General features: G+C 31.6%; 2 protein-coding genes and 1 pseudogene across 3 annotated transcripts; 1 reads left to right on the top strand and 2 right to left on the bottom strand.

Annotated features, from left to right (window-relative positions):
* Positions 1 to 243: 243 nt before the first annotated feature.
* LOC104706705 (G-type lectin S-receptor-like serine/threonine-protein kinase At5g24080) lies at positions 244 to 3500 on the bottom strand. Of its 2 annotated transcripts, none has more exons than XM_010422915.3 (5): positions 3183 to 3500; positions 1675 to 3035; positions 1408 to 1588; positions 861 to 1311; positions 244 to 767 (listed from the first exon to the last, which is right to left on the bottom strand). In XM_010422915.3, exons 1-5 carry the CDS (start codon positions 3458 to 3460, stop codon positions 396 to 398), a joined length of 2643 nt encoding a protein of 880 aa, XP_010421217.1. In that variant the 5' UTR covers positions 3461 to 3500; the 3' UTR covers positions 244 to 395. The 2 variants fall into 2 exon arrangements, with proteins under 2 accessions (XP_010421217.1, XP_087317544.1); XM_087461418.1 differs by having other exon boundaries at positions 1675 to 3075.
* A 2567-nt stretch (positions 3501 to 6067) lies between these two features.
* Positions 6068 to 7679, bottom strand: LOC104706706 (acidic endochitinase-like). The gene is made up of 3 exons (XM_010422916.2): positions 7305 to 7679; positions 6970 to 7166; positions 6068 to 6710 (listed from the first exon to the last, which is right to left on the bottom strand). The coding sequence occupies exons 1-3, from the start codon at positions 7608 to 7610 to the stop codon at positions 6305 to 6307; spliced, it is 909 nt and encodes a 302-aa protein (XP_010421218.1). The 5' UTR covers positions 7611 to 7679; the 3' UTR covers positions 6068 to 6304.
* Positions 7680 to 9793: 2114 nt separating this feature from the next.
* LOC147939785 (uncharacterized) lies at positions 9794 to 12021 on the top strand (annotated as a pseudogene).
* Positions 12022 to 18116: the final 6095 nt, after the last annotated feature.

Consider the following 18116-nt stretch of genomic DNA (forward strand, 5'->3'; position numbering starts at 1 on the left):
AATTAGAATTATTATTATACTAATAATTATTATTATGGTATTCCTATTGAAATTAGTAATTTTAAATTTTTTTTCACACACATCAAAATATTATCGATATACTTGACACACGTGTCGTGATTATATGAATTACTAACTTTGAAAACCCAACTTTATATAATAAGATAGTAGTAGCACTAAGATAATGTTAAGTTGAAGTGTTAACACATAATGTAAAATTATAATCTAACGATCTAACAAACAAAGTTAAAAAGACAAATATTAAGGAGCTGCAGAATAATCTTCCAATCGGATATCTTGCTTTTTAAGATATCTCCCAACATAAATCACATTTTTTATTAACCCTAGAAAAGAGAGATGATCTCAAACTATAAAATGTTGGAAAAAAAAAAAAGCTACCTAGGAGACATTGAAGAATAACTACAAGTAGCATGAGACCGAGAGGAGGAACGATAACTCTGAGAGGTTGTGATGGTGTTGATAGTCAAAGCACTAAGCTGATTATTAAACTCTCTCCTCATCGCTTTATACACATCCTCCAATCCTTCCTCTATAAGTTCTAGAACTGTCTGCGGCATCGGCGGCAAATTAATCTCGTCTGGCGTACCTTCTAGAAGCTTCACTACCTCTCCCATCGATGGCCTCACTGATACTTCGTCTTGTATGCACCAGAAAGCCACTTTAAGAGCTTTAACTACTTCTTCTTCCTCTGCTACTCCTTGTAGCCTCCTATCCACAGCTTTCAAAGCTGTCCCGTTCGTTAGTTCCTATACATTCAAAAGATCGTAATGTTCCAATCAAACTCCTAGCGCCTAGACTATTTGAACCCTTCTTAAGTATGTTATAAATTGTGTACTTACCTTGTAAGCCCATCCAGGGTAAAAGAAATCCTCAGCGTCGAAGGACATATCAAGATTTCTTCTACCACCTACGATCTCAAGAAGAAGCATTCCATAGCTGTACACATCCGCCTTCACCGTGATCGGGCGGTTACTCACCCATTCGGGCGCTAGATACCCTCTCGTACCTCTAATCATCGTGACCACATGCGAATGCTCTCTCCCCATCATCTTGGCCAGTCCAAAATCTGATACCTTAGGACAAAAATTCTCATCCAACAAGATGTTTTCAGGTTTTATGTCGCAATGAATAATCCTGTTCCGACATTGCTCATGAAAATACGCGATCCCTTGCGCAGTTGCAACCGCTATCGCAAAACGTGTACGCCAATCAAGCAGCCTTGCTGTCTGTTCTGAAGAGAATATCCATTTGTCTAACGACCCATTTATCATGAACTCATAAACCAGAAGCCTGTAGAGTCCCCCAAAACAGATTCTCAAATCTTGTTGCGTAAGAAACAGAGTAAATTTTATTTGTAATGTTATAAGGTTAATGTTTTTAGCTTACCGGTGTGAGTCTTCCGAGCAGTAACCACACAAGCGGACAAGGTTCATGTGATGCATTGAACCAATGGTATTGACTTCAGTGATGAACTCTCTCTCGCCATGAGATAATGCTCTGTCTAATCTCTTCACCGCAACTAGTGTTTCACCCGCTACTGTTCCTTTGTATACTGTCCCAAATCCACCTAACCACATCATAAAACCAATAATATAAGATTTCGAATACTTTAAAACTTGTTTTTAAATACATATGAAGACTCTTGATTCCGACCTGATCCAAGAAGTTGGGAGAAATTGTTAGTACAGTTCTGGAGATCGCGGTAAGTGAAACTCACAGGAGAGTCACAAAGGATAAGCGAGTTCTTTGCGGCTCTCTTTAGTGTTCTCTTCCTGTCTATATTATAGTATAATAACATCCCAAGTAGTGCCACAATCACAAGCATCCCCAACACTATAGGAATCACCAGAATCTTTTGTCTTAGTCCATGGCTCTTACCAGATATAGAATTATTATGGTTTGAGTAAGAGGGGTAAGATTCATTAGCTCTAGTCTTCACGAAAAGGGTCGAGCCAGGATCTCTAAAGCCGCCAAAATTCATACTCTTTAGAATCCAACAATAAGGCTTCTCTTCATCTAAACCGTAAACTGAAGCGACACACTTGCAATCTGACAAACACATCTCACCGCAACTCCTCACGTTGCTGATATCGCTGATATTCTCGATAACAGAACGTTCCGAGAAGTAGTAGTTGGTCTCTTGGACAGTGGAGATCTTGTAGGTACCGTTACGATTGATGTTGTGTTCACATTCTTGAACCAAAGATGAGTTGTCTGAACAGAGTTTAGCGTTGTCTTGATCAGGGAGCTTCACCGAACCGGGCAAACATAAACAGTCGGCGTTTTTCTTGGTTCGGTCCAAATTGCATACTCCGTTACCGCAAATCCCAGCTATATCACACGGGTTTGATACAGCTGCCCATTCAGGGACCCATTGGCTTGAACCGTTCATGTCGTTGTCCCATCGGTACAACCGGAGATTACCGTTATTCTCTAATACCAATCTCCGCAAAACCGATTTTTTCGAGAACCGGCCGGAGCTATTACTGTTGTTAAAGTTCCGGTTTTCGTCTACCGGGTTCTTGTAGACGTACACTGCTCCCGTTGAGGATTCTCCATAAACGATCTTGAAGCTTCCGGTATCATCAAGAACCGCAGTAACATCTCCTGTGACATTGGAAATCTCTGGTCCGGACCAGTAGGAGTAGTTTGCGTGAGGGTCAAGGTTGATGTTGTAGGTTAAGCCGAGGCTAAGCGAAGTGTGTTGCTGCAGCATTTTCAGAGAATAATGGCCGTGGCGCGACGGTGAAGGGTTAGAGGTTAGTTCTAAAGAAACGGTTAAGGGTTGGTTTGGGAGGAGTGTGTCGGACGGTTGCGAAAAGCTTTGCCATATGGCTGGACCAGCGGTAACTTCGGTTCCAAGGAGAAGGAAGTTTCCGGATTCGGAGATAACCGCTGCTTCAACGTCGTGGTTTGAGGTGTTTGAAGCCCATACGACGGTGTTTTGGTCGGAGAGTACGAGGTTCCCGGTCACTTCTAGCTCCAACACGGCTTGTTTTGTGACTGGGGAGTTTCTATATTTTAGATATTTGGATTTTGAGTGAAAAAAAAATTCTGATCAAAGGCAAATCAAATGTTCGTTTAATCAAATATTTATATGTATACTACTAATTACATAGATTATTGCAATAACTAAATATTAAAGGATTATATATGTGTACCTATTGGGAGACCAAACGATGGTTGGATCACCAGGAAGTTGTACGAACCAAATGCTGAGTAAGAACCGATCTGTTGGTTTAAACCGAGTAAACCCAATCGCAAAAGTTCCGTTAGCGGAAACCCATGCCCGATTCGGTTCACTAGCTTTTAACTTTGAACCCAAACCGATGTGCTGTTCGGTGGCCAAACCAACTTGAACTACCGAGCTAACTAAGTAGAAGCAAAATAATGAGAATGAGAGACTAAAAGAAGGAAAATAAAATTGAAATGAAGACATAGTGAGAATCTTGTAACAACAGAGAAGAGTCTAAAAAATCGTTATAACATATGCTTTAGTATTCTTTATATATCACCCAACTTTACAATTTGAACGCATTTAGAAAGATGGTTCGGTGGGAGAACCTTGAAGAATGAGAATGTGGCACGTGTCTTTGTGGTTGAGCTAAATTTTGACAAAAGGTCAATGTTTTCGTATATGGTCGGTTCTGAATAATTGACAATGTTGGGGATATTGGATATGGCGGCACCTGTTTTGTGCCTTTTGGTTAATTAGTAAATCTTTTTAAATAGTATGAATTATGAAACTACTCCAGCTACAATGGAAATTGGAAAGATGTGAGTATTTCTATAATTTAATGATAAATTTTATTTTAATACAAATATTTTTATGTTAAAATTTGTGTTCATGGTAAAGAGGTGATCTTGATGCATGAGGGTGGTTTTGGTGACAAAGCAGCTTGACAAGACTTGAGAAATTTATAAATAAATTATTATGGTTCCTACATTTTATTATGTAACATAATACAAACTAATTTAAAAATTATGGTTCTTACTTTTTAGTTCTTAGAGGTTCTCCATCAGTATTTATATCTAAGGCCATCTTTATTGCTACAACACATATTGTGTTCTTAAGGATTTTAAAATAATAAAAATGTTGAATAGTAGGTATAACTGTTCTTAAGTAATTGAAAATTGTTCTTATACAAAAACTGTTGAATGTGTGTTCTTAAGTATAGACTATTAATTAATTATTATAGTTTTTCAAAGATCACTACAACTGATCTACCGTTAAAGATGCCCTAAGAGACGATAACAAAACATTGACCAAAAAAAAAGAGACAATATCAACACAATAAAAAAAGATTAAAAAATAAAAAGAGAAAGTGAGAAACATATTTGCAGTAAGCGTTCTATCTAAAAAAACTTGCTACTTGTCAATTAACTATAAGACTATCTATTCAAACTCAACTAAAATAGATTATATAACTAAAATAATAATTTTTTTGAGATGCTCTCTTTCGTATGTGGCGATGAATATGCTCTTTTAATCTTTGGTTCGTATATTACAATAACTAAATATTAAAGGATAACTCCGATTTTAAAAGAAATATTATGGTTTTTATAGTTCATATTTTATGATTTAATTATGGAAATTATAAAATGAGGTTATAGTTGCTTTCATTTCATTATGTAAATTATAAATCGATGATTTTATGGTTTGTATTTTATCATTTAATTTCGTTATCTTACCAAAACTCAAAGACTCTATGAAACCACTCACTCATGATCATGATCATATAAAACTATTGGATTGATCTTAGAATTATGATTAGAGATTGTAGATAAGAGATTTAGAAACTAAACTTTGATATTCGACTCAAATAACCAAAATTCAATTTGAAAATTAGAAGGAAACCAATCATACCACAAAGACCTTTGAATAACTCCAATGTAGCAGCAAGACAATAAATATAGTGTAGATCATTGATAGGAAATGTGATGTGATGAGATATTGTATATTATGTTATATGATTATTCTTAGGATACAAATTTTGTACAATTGAAACTAGATGATTGTCAATGTGATGTGATGTATGCATTGCGTATTAATTTCTTTGTATTATTTATGAAAGATTAATTATGAGTATGTTTTTTTGTATGATTTATAATTTATAAGAAAGAATGTTATGTAACTATAGACATCAATTTTTCTTTAAAAAATCAACAAATTTAAGTTCTTAAGTTTGAATAGAAAATATATTAATTCTAATAAGAACTTAGATGGTCCTATCATGATTAAATATTTAGTGGGAAGACACTTAAATATTTAATCATGATAGGACCATCTAAATTATTATCTTTAAGTGTCTTCCCAAATATTTAAATATCATGAGTTGATCGGGTTATATAATATAGCCGTTGCTGATCTAGTTCTTTTAGAAGTGTTATGTTTCCTTTTCTATTTAGAACTTGGTATTGGCAATTTTACTTTTAGTTAGGCTATTAAGTCGGTTGTAAATGATCTATAAATAGGTCCCTAAAACATCAATAAGAATCAACTTCCAACATTAACCTAATTCTCTAGCAAGAGACTTGGGTTAAAGGAAGCTACTTTTAAGCATCAATAAGAATCAATTTCCAACATTAAGGTTCTCTACTTTTAAGCAACTTATGACGGGTCGTCTAGTTACTAGGTCAGTGGCAAAGGTTCAATAACAGATTCTTTTCTCCTCATAGACGGAAAAAGAAGGTTTTGATTTCGAATGCGGAAAGCCAAAGCGTGTGAATATTTAAATTAGCCCCCTTCGTTGATGGTGTTGGACATCTTCAGTGATTAATAGTCTTTTTCAATCACGGTAATACTTGTCATAAAACAAAATGTTTTCTACATGGCGAAATCATCCCAGTGTCTAGGAAAGCCAAGCTCGATACTGAAATCGAAGATACCATCATGAACAACATCACATGAGAGGCCAGGTAACCGAGTACAGTTTCCAATTCCGCCGCCAAGAAACATTACAACCTTAATACAAATTTGACAAAAGCATCAAAATAAATGTGATTTCATTAACTAAATAATAGGATCAAATTTGGAGGAAAAAGATAAAAAAAGTAACCATTATTTTATATCTCAGCAGAAAAAGTGCATGTAAACCAACCTTGATGCAGCTACATGTGTATCCTTGCATACTAAAAGCAAATCCTTAGTTTCATCAATTTGAATGTTGATGAAGTATATTGATAACATTCCAAATTAGAATACTAACACCACACAGACACAACAATTCTTCAAAAGGTAAACATGAGAGAAATTGATATACAATAGTCACTACGATTCCTTTCACACACTATCCAATATAGATGAACTGTATCCATTTTTATCATCCCAGAATTTAGACCAAAGCATTACACCTCCATACTTTCTAGACTTCTTTAGCATCAGAAGAATCTGCGAAGTAAGTACATCTGGTGGGATATACCCACTTCCCACGGCTTCAGGAGCTGCCGGAAGACCCAAGAAGATTTTTTGGGCTGTAATTGAAGTGGTCCACTTGTTCCACGAATCAAAGAGGTTTTGAGTATTACCAGAAGTGTATGAACATGGTGGATTGTTGTAGAATTGGATCCAAACATAGTCAAAAAGTTTAGTGTTGAGAGCAGTTCCCATTAATCTGTCTGGAAATGGACATTGAGGAGCTCCTGTTAGATATACTTTTCTTCCTCTGTGATTAAACTTTGAGAGAGACCTATCCAAACAAAATTAACAATAATAATTAAAATCTAGTTAATTTGTTATTTTCACACAAAAAAAATAGTCAAGACAGATGAGGAATTTAAACACCTATTATTACCTATATATCATATCTTTATCAAACTTTTTTTATATTGTAACCAAGAAGTTCGAATATATCCATAATCTTCTTATCATAAATATTTTTTTTCCAGTAACGATATTACTTGTCATAAAATATTTATTCAAAATGTTTCCGTAATTAATTACTATACCTGGCGAGATCATCCCAGTGTTGAGGAGAGCCAAGTTCAATATTGAAATCGATACCATCAAGAACAGCATCACCTAACGGACGTGACGATGATTTCCCTCCCAAGAAGTTGTTCCACAGGTACTTCGCGACCACTTTTGCGTCCTCTCTAGACCCAATGGAGTAGTTTCCGATTCCGCCGCCGAGAGACAACATAACCTTACAAAAGAATTGAAAAAATAAATGTGATTTCATTACCTGAATAATAGGATCAAATTTTGGGAAAGTAAATAAAAACCATTTATTTTCTATCTCAGAAATCAAATTTTTATTTTCTATAAAGTCATCTAAACCAACCTTGATGCCACGAGACTGACAATCTTTAACCTGAGAACCAATACGAGTACAAGTGTTGGCCGCAGGGTTGCAGTGGCCAGCGAGGTTGAGCTCCGGTGTTTGGCCATTGCCGAATTTCACAAGAAAGGCAACGTTGACGTAAGCATACCGGCCGGTCGCACACGTGGCTGAGAGATTACCTTCGTTGCCGTTTTGGCCCCAATAGATGGCGATGCCACCTCTGGATGCATCGGAAGGTTTGGTGAAAAAGCAGCTTATGAATAAGAGAAAGTATATAACATGCTTGACAAGATTTATGTTAGTCATGTTTTTTTCGTTAACGATGTTTTGTCTTCTTTGTGGTATGTGTTTGTTTGTTATTGCTTCTGACTTTTGTTTGCTTTTACTTTCTCTTTTATATATCTTATCTACTTATATTATAATGTCTCTCATACACATTGCATGACTTTAATTGGTTGTCTTTTATCGTCAAATTATATCGCTTTAGGACTTTATAGATACAGATCTCAAATTATTAAGCAGCCATCTAGAATCTCTGACCACTAACTGAAACTGTTTAATAAATCATAAAGAATAAGACATTTCCAAAAAAAAAAAAGGACAATCAACGATCAAATTGGTAATAAGAAAAGGGGGATCATGAACCTCACGTTGAGCTCGTTGGCGTCTCTTGTGGTGTCGACTTTGTCGCACGTCTTGCTGGTTTACGTACCATTTGGCACAACAATTCAGTTTATCTATAGACTCGGAAGTATGTAAACCATTATAATTTACTGAATCACATGCAGTATCCTCATTTTTCCCGTATATACAATCTTTTATAAATTAGTATAAAATTAGAGATACGACCAAGAAGTGTTTTAAAAATCTCTCTCTTGCACCGATTACGCCCCGCAAAATCGCGAGGCCCACTCTCTCCGCCTCGATTAATGATTAATCCCTGCCTAGCATCGATTATCCAATTATATCTGTCTAATTTGATTATAACATGTCTAATCCGATTACTTACCGCTTAATTTTATATATAATGATTATTTTTAAAGACAAATATAAATCAAATATGTATTTTTTGTTATTTAGATATTTAACTTAAGTGTTTATGATGTTGTACAATAACTAATATACAAACTTTTAATGAAAATCATAAATTTTCTTTGAAAATTACGTTTTTATGTTTTTGCCGTAATTTCAAAGACAAAACTATAGTGTTATATTTTATTTAATATTTTTATCTTAACATAAACAGAATTATATATATAAATAAAACTATATATATTTTTATTTTATTATTAATTTAATAAAATAACCCTAAAACTAGTCCCCGATTAATCTCCGTTTAATTTTCGATTTTCTCGCTAGGCGCTAGGTCCACCCCGACCGCCCGACTAGCGCCTAGCAATTTCTAAAACAGGGGTTCTCATCCAATGAGTGAGTAACCGTATTATTAATATTTGACTTAAAATATATTGGAAAAGTCTTCATTACAATTATTGATTTGACTCGAAAAGTTTCAAAGTCGAATGACAAATTCTCAGTATATAATATCTAAAAAAACTATCGAGTAATTCAAATATTTGAATTTTGAAGTATAAATGTTATATAGGTAATATGTGAAAAAAAAGTCATGTAATAAAACAAACAGGATAATTCGAATATTGGATGAAAGATATAATTTTTTTCCGTTGAAATACAAATTATGCTTAAATAAAAATCTCTATTATAGTAAAAGAGAAGTACAACTTCCCTTTCAGACGAAAATGCCTCTACGCCAACAACATAAAAACAAGTAGAACAAGGTTAAATATGACTTCACCATTTCTTGGGTCAGGTCAAAATTAAAAAAAATAACCCGAAATAAATAAGTCGGATAATTAGAGCTTCATTACTCGGTTTTGTATGGTTTTTGGATATTGTGTATTGGGTATTAACAATATTAAATGACCCAATAAATGACCCAATACTAATGGACTCCTTATCACGCTAAAATCGAAAATAAATACTTCCCCAAATTTAGCTCCTTATCACGCTAAAACAGCCGATAATTATTGCGATATCCTACTCAACCTCATCAATTAATTTTGTCAATATCAAAATCCTAACAAAAAAAGAATATCTTACTAAACTGCTTCTTTATACACCTACTACATTTCCTAAACAATATACAACCAATATATACAAAATATTCTCCAAGATTTTGCTTAATTATCGGCTAACACAAAATATTCCCAGACTTATACAACTAGAAAATACCTACTTTAGGATACGTCAAGCTATCTCTATAAATACGATGTTACGAAGCAAAGGTGCAATCATCATACCTGCAAATCTTTTCCATTATCTCTTCTATCAACTTTTCTGCAATGACTGTTGTCGTCGATGCTACCACAAATTTACTGTCAATCAAACCATTCAAAACAAGTTGGAGAATACAAGTCAAAATCATTCACTCTTGGAAGCAGACTACAGTCTTCTCGAGAGATACAATAGAAATGGTTTTAGCAGATATTTCTGTAAGCTTACTAAACTCTTTATTGTTTTCTATTCACTTATAGTTTATTGTATTCTAGGATAAATGCAGAAAAGTTTCGAATTCTAATACCTTCATTTGTTTAAATAGGGTACCCTCATCCATGCAACACTTAAAAAACCAGAGTTCGGAAAGTTCCAGAGGCTGATTATCCCTGGATAATGGGTAATCATTGAAACTTTCTCATTGACTAAATCAGTGGGGAAATACAGGGTACAAACCATGTTTATCGCATGTCTCTGCTCAACACGACCTCTATCTTCCCATGTGCGTCGTTGTCTGGTGACATATTCCTGAAACTGGTAGACTTTGAAGATATTAGGGACGATACTACAATGAACGAGAACATTTTGGTTGGTAAGTATGTTTCGATTTAAAAAAATTATATACTCAAATAGATATTAGATATTTATTTTTTATCTTTAACCACTATTATTTTACAGATGTTGTTGGACAAGTTGTTAATGTCGGCGAACTGAAAATCCATCAAGTCAATGAAAAGGACAAGAAGAAAGTTGATTTTGAACTCAGAGACATACAGTAGTTTAAATAACTTACTATAACGACTTATATTGTAAGGAGATTAATGCTTTATTTTCTTATATGTAGCGACGTACGTCTATCATGCACTCTTTGGGATGTATTTGCTGAGAGAATTCTAGCAGCTTGCCAAAACAATGGACAGACTATGGTCATTTGTCTCTTGCGTTTTGCTAAAATCAATTCTTTCAAAGGTAAACATGTTAATAGCTTATCTTACTAGAATACAATTGTAAACTTACACTGCTTTCTGTAATAGGTCAAAGATCTGTCTCTAATGCTTATGACATATCTTTAATGGAAATAAATCCACACTTGCCTTAGATTGTAGAGTTTCGTGAACAGTAAGTTATTATTCTTCTTTTACAAAGTAAGTTATTATTCGTGACATTGTTATTTGGTAATATATGTTTTAAACAACACATTTGGGTTCAATAGGCTGCCTAAAGATGGGCTTGCCTTGACAATCAAAGAAGCTGTACCTAAGGAGGAAAAAGCTGTGTTGAAGGCTGAATTTTACAAACATTTCGAAAGAAGAACAATTGCATAAATCATTGAGTACAATGAGGTATATTTAGTTTCCTTTTTTAATTTAGTTATTACTAGATATGACTTCATATTTATAGTTTGTAATTACTTCTTATGTATTTGTAGGAAGGTAAATTTAAGATTTTTGGATCAATCTATGCGATTGATACAGAGTTTGCGTGGTATTACTTTTCGTGTTTAAAGTGTACTGCCACTGTATACAAAGTTCCAAAAGTTGAGAATGAGGTTGTAAAAAAAAATTAAAAAAAACTTTGTTTTGGTGTGCTGGTTGTAATGAAAGTCATACTAATGTTGAACCCAGGTAAATAGATGACATGTTTTTATATCATAACGATTTCAATGAACCTCTCTAACAACTTATATTTGTTTAAATAGGTATAGGTTGACTGTTTGTGTAATGGATTCAACTTCCCATATTAAGTGTCTTCTTTTAGAGAAGCATGCTAAAATGATACTACAACAGTCTTCTCTTCAGCTTTTGGATGGTCATTTAGATGAGGTATTTTATTTCACACTGTACCATGTTATATAGTTTCAAAAGTTAAAAAAAAAAAAAATATATATATATATATATATATATATATATCATACTTTCATCAAATGTAGATTCAAGATCCAACAAACATCCCCAAAGAACTGAGATCTTTGGTAGGAAAGACCTTTGAGTTTGTTGTGAGTATTGGGAAGGATAACATCCGAGATGGAAGTGATGTTTACAAGGTTGCTCATGTCTGTGTTTGCCTTGATATTGATCAAGAGGACTCTATCGAACAATCTCAAGGTGTCGACGATTTAACAACCATTTTAAGTTGTGATCATGTATCATGAAGTATGAAAACCATTTTAAATTTCTATAAGATGTTTACCTATTTTATTTACTTTGTGTAAATAATTGTTGTAATCCATTGTTAACAGGGAACAATGGTGTTATCCAACAGTTCTGAACAAAATGATGCTTCAGCAACACCTTCCACTACTCCATCTTCTAAAAGGAAAGATGATGTTTCCGGTGAGAGTTCCGATCAATCATCTTCCTCAAAGAAGTTGTGTGTTGGGTCGATCAAGGGGGCTCTTGAAGATGCACATGTTGCGAGTGGCTAAGAAAACACTTTTATAGAAGGATTTATGGATGCTTTATTACCTTTTCTTATCTTAAATTTCAGTTTTACTCTAAATTTTGGTATTATTTATTTTCATATTTTGAATTTCTTTTCCTTTTTCTTATCAAAGGTTTTCATGATTTAAAAAATAAAAAAGCATCCTCATTGGTTATTACTATTTACATGTTTAAATCTCCTATTATCAAACACTAACTATATCAATTCAAATCTAAAAGGAAATATGCCATCTTATTATATATCTTAAATTTACGTTACACTGTAGTATCTAATAAGTTATCACAATACAGTAATGGCCTACGTTGTAAGAAAAAAAAATGAATTAGGAACTCATCTTTCTATTTTCGCTCAAGAAACATGGAATATGTGGTAAGAAACTGGTGTTGATGAAAATACATGTCACTTGATACCCTGAAACGTTTTGGAAAACAAGTAAAGCAATCAGTTTTGCCTCTTACAAATAAAACAAAATTTCCCAATTGAATTCAATACATATAGAAGATTAAGAATCTAAAAGTTAAGCAATTCTGAATGACAGAGAAATTACCAACCCAATCGAATTGATTACCACTTCGGTCTAATACTCATGGTTGAAAACCAAATCCGCCAATTATCGGATTTATCTACCCCAACACAGACATCTTGGATTCGATTCGACTTGGTGGGACTCCTCTTATTTCCCGATTTCGTAAAAACAGCGCGAAACAGGTTCTCGATTTTAGATGTAGACAATTTGATTAGAAGGTATAATTCAAAAATGAAATCTCGCAAATTAAAATCTGGAAATAAAATCAATCGAATGGAAGACTATTGACGACAACAATTGCAGTTGTTTCACTTAAGAAGATAAGTCAAAAGGACAATCTGAAAGGCGTTTTATTTTTTTACAAGAAAAAGGCCAACGAAACCTAACTACTCAATTTGCAGAAAAAACTTCCAAGCCCAATATTTTATACATACACAATTAAACATATAACCCAACTATATTTACTTAGAAGTTATAATATATTTTAAATTACATAAATTAAATTCATAAATTAAAAAATATATATTTACACTATGGTCATGTATATGATGTGTACAAGAACAAATACATATTAGTATATTTCTACTGACTATATTATTAATCTGTGCATAATATTTTCCTCTATTCGTGTTTTGACAACCACCTCTTAAGTTTATTAATTTTTTTGATTGTATTAAAATTCCATCTTATTATATATTTTCGTTTTTGTTCATTTTTCATTGTATATAACCTTCAATACTTATCTCTATATTAGTATTATTCCAAAGACTACAAAACTGTGGTAAAATTTACTCCGGAACAAAATTTGTATTCATTATAGAAATCTCATAGCAGCGGTAAAAGGTAGATTAAAACACAAATAATATAAACACATGATTATATAACACTACAATAATATGCGGTCCTAGTCATCCTGGTAAAACAAACACCAGTAAATTTCTTTTTGTTAACATATTATACAAATATGGCATAACTTTCAAATTTCAATACAATATTAATTTTTTACGAACTGGTGGTCTAAATACAGCAAAATATTTTATGCTAGCGGAAACTAGAAAGTATATATGTAAATCACAAACACTAGGGATTGGTAGTCTCATATCAAAATCCAACCTATAATCTGTAATTAACCTTTGTAAACTTAGATATCTTTTCCATTATTTAAGGTATATTTAAGACGTTGAGAAACTGTTGATCATTGTATTTTGGTGGAATGTGTATTTTGGTTCACGAAACCGAATACTGAACCGAAAGCACCAAGTGAGTTTTCATCTTGATCTATTCTTCTTCTATTTTATTTTATTTTATTTACTTCATAAATTTTTGAATTTCCAGATTTCTAATTAAATAATTGATTTTATTGTGAGATGTTTCGGTTTTGTTTAGTCTGCATCACTAATATATTTGCTATTCTTTTGTTTGGCAATTTAATTTAATTATAAGAGATCATTCATACCAGGTTATCCCTCACTTTCGTCCATCTTTGTTTTTTTTTAATGTGTTTTTTTTTTAACTTACCATATATGCTATTTGTGTATGATGAAAGAAATCATTAATCGAATGGCACCAAGTAAGTTTTTACCTATATTGTTTTTTATTATATTTAATTTTTATTTTCTTTTTATTTCATACATGTTTGAATTTCAAAATTTGTAATTGAATAGTTGTTGATGTTATGAAGCGTTTATTTATTATGATATGTACTTGCTATTTTTTTCAGTTCAATTGTAAGCGACCATTCAAATCAATTAAAAGAATGATACATCACAAAATATTTTTTTAGTATACTTCAATGTTAAATTGGGTTTTAGATACATTATAAATGAATAATATATATTGCCAAGATCACATATACATAAGAGGAGAGACTACCTATTGCCCACTATTTTGTCTGAAAGGAAATAAATCTTTGGAGCATAAGATATTAATGACTGTTTTATATTATATAAACAAAAGTTATTACTCAGTGGAAGGAGAGTGTTTTTTTTTGTGAATTTTTTGAAACTTCAATTTTCAATATTCGATTTATGATGTGTATAAAATTAATTAGTGGAAGTTGAGAGCAACATAATATTTTTATATAAATCTTTAATTTGTATATAATGTTATTATTTTTGTCGTGATTTTATGTAGCAAATATAAATTATTACTTTGTAATAAGATTTATAGAGCATCAAATTAATCTATATATAATTATTATTTTTATGTAAATTATTCTCAGTTATTTCTTATGTAAATTAACATCTCTTAAAAATTTGAGAAAATAGTAATTTTTAATATCTCTAAATAGAAAAGGATATTTAAAACCGATGTCATTTTTGTTTTAGAATAACTATGATTGATTAAGGTAATAAAATATTATCTCATAAAAAAAAGTTAGTACTAAGGAAAAAGTTTAAATTTCAGATACACAATTTTTAAAAATATAAAAATCAGTTGTGTTATAAAATCAAATCTGGTAAAAAAAATCATAAATTTAACTTGACGTCCAGGCGAGACATATCAAACTGATGACCTCACATATCCTAAACCATTTTCTTTGACCACCAGAAAAACGAAACAATTTTATAATCATGAATTTAACTCGTTTTCATATTTAATTGATCGCTACCATCTATGTTTTCGTGTTTTTTATTTAATGTTTTCTTATTTTTCATATTATTTCTTGTCATTTTCATTGTCAAATTTTGTGATAATTGTCATTATTACTTTTACCATATGGTTTTTTGTTATACTCTTTTTCTTCTTCTTCTTCTTTGTCAACTTCATGACATTCTTCCACTGAAAAACCTTTTTTTAGACTACCACACAACTTGTTAACCCATCAAACTCCAATAACAAAATCATTTCTTTTCTTATAAAAGTAAAAAATAAGATAAAAAAAAATAAACGAAATAATATCAACTCATCTATATAATCATACACAAAAATATATTTTACAGCTCATAGGAAATAAAAGCAAAAACGTAGATAAATAAGATAATTTATGTTTTACATCAATATTTATAATACTTTAATCTTTTAAAAGGTTTCGAAATATAAAATTTGAACCTTTTAAAAAGTTTCAATATTTTTAATATTTTAATCTTTTAAAAATTTTAAATATTATAATATATTTTTTTGAAACTTTTTAAAGGGCTAATTTGATCAAATAAAAAATTAGATCAAACCGAATAAAACTTTTAAACGTGGACGCTTGATAAATCAAGCTTTCCTGCTCATTCGTTGTTAGAAGCATATTAATCTTATTTATACTGGTTCTTAACCATTGTCTAAAAAATTTCTAGCCGATTGTACATAGTTCTTTTATTTCCATAAATTTAAAATTTTCGTTTTTCTAAAAAATTCTGGAAATTTAAAAAATGTTAATGAATGACATGTCAAATCCTGATAGGTTGTTTAAAATAATTCTTAATATAGAAAATTCTAGAAATTTTTAAAAAGTTAATTAGTGAAGTATCTAATCCCTATTGGTGGTTTTGAACTCACGCGTAGCGTGGGTTTATTTGATATATTTTGATGAAAATTATATATAATTGATGATGGTAATAACATATTATTTTATAAAAAAATTTAAATTATTATTAAGGAAAAAAAATTAATTTCAGATACACATTTTTAAAAAATATAAAAATCAGTTGTGTTATAAAATCAAATCTAATAAAAAAATCATGAATTCAACTCGACGTCAAGGCGAGGCGAATCAAACTGATGACCTCACATATCCTAAACAATTTTTTTGACCACCAGAAAAACGGAACAATTTTATCATCATGAATTTAACTCGTTTTCATATTTAATTGATCGCTATGACCTATGTTTTCGTGTTTTTTATTCCATGTTTTCTTATTCTTCATATTTTTTCTTGTCATTTTTATTGTTAAATTTTGGGGTAATTGTCATCGTTACTTTTACCGTCTGGTTCTTCGTTATACTCTTTTTATTTTTTTTTCTTGTCAACTTCTTCACATTCTTCCACTGAAAAACATTTTTTTTAGATTACCACACAACTTGTTAACCCATCAAACTCCAAGAACAAAATTATTTCTTTTCTCATAAAAATAAAAAATTAATGAAAGAATATCAACTCATCTATAAAATCATACACAACAATATATTTTACTGATCATAAGAAATAAAAAGCACAAACGTAGATAAATAAGATAATTTATGTATTACATCAGTATTTATAATATTTTAAATTTTTAAAAGGTTTCGAAATATAAAATTTGAACCTTTTAAAAAGTTTCAATATTACAACTTTTAAAAGTTTCAATATTTATAATATTTAAACTTTTAAAAATTTGAAATATTCTAATATATCTTTTGAAACTTTTTAATGTTTTAGTTTGATCAAATAAAAAACTGGATTAAACCGAATAAAATTATTAAACTGGGACGCCTGATAAATCAAGCTTTCCTGCTCAGTCGTTGTTGAAAACATATTAATCTTATTTATAATGGTTCTGAACCATTGTCTAAAAAATTTCTAGCCGATGTGAGAAATTGTACATAGTTCTTTTATTTCCATAAATTTAAAATTTTTCTTTTTCTAAATAATTCTGGAAATTTTTAAAAAATATTAATGAATGGCATGTCAAATCCTGATAGGATGTTTAAAATAATTCTTAATATTGAAAATTCTGAAATTTAAAAAATGTTAATTAGTGAGATGTCTAATCTCTATTGGTGGTTTAAAATCCTAGGTGGACAGCTTAAGAAGCTTATAGCTCTTACTTTTTATTAGTATAGATTTATTTTTATAATGATTTATTTTTTAAATGGTCCATCTTTATTCCCTATATGGACCAACTCTTTCTGACGCTGATCGGTTGTAGGCGAACCGAGAGAAGGATTGCCAACCCTCATGAAATAGATGAAGAAGGAACACTCGCATATGAGAGAGAAAATTTTGAAAAGGTCCGAGATTCGTGGTTAGCTAAATACTTTAGGAGGGTGTGATGCAATTCTGTTGGGTATAAGCAGCTAAATACTTTAGGAGGGGGTGATGCAATTCTATTCTGTTAGATATTAGTAGTCTCTCATGTTTTGTTATGCACTACTTGGTTCGCACCGTATTTTTCTCTCACCCATCACTTTGTTATTTGACTTGAGTAGTTTCGGTTTTTATTGTCTGGATTCAGAGCTTTTCTTGTTTGAGCAATGTGATGTGATGTGATATTGTATAGAACGTTGTCTATATGATTATTCTTAGGATACAAATTTTGTACAATTGAAACTAGACGATTGTCAATGTGATGTGATGTATGCATTGCGTATTAATTTCTTTGTATTATTTATGAAAGATTAATTATGAGTATGAGTTGGGGTTGGGTTTCGACGGTAGGCAGGCCCATAGGAGAAGCCCAATAAAGGTCGATTGTAGTGATCATTGTTGGGTCCGTTATGAGTCCAGGAAAAGGATACGTTTTGGAGGCGCGTCGAGTCAACTGCGAGACTGTGGGGATCACGAGCCAAGATCTTCGGAAGGAATAGTGGAAATAGTTAGAAGACTGTTTTGTGTTTAAATAGGGGAATTTAGGTTGAGCAAA

Source organism: Camelina sativa, chromosome 8 (genome assembly GCF_030686135.1).
Source record: "Camelina sativa cultivar CO46 ecotype springtype chromosome 8, ASM3068613v1".
Taxonomy (NCBI): Eukaryota; Viridiplantae; Streptophyta; class Magnoliopsida; order Brassicales; family Brassicaceae; genus Camelina; species Camelina sativa.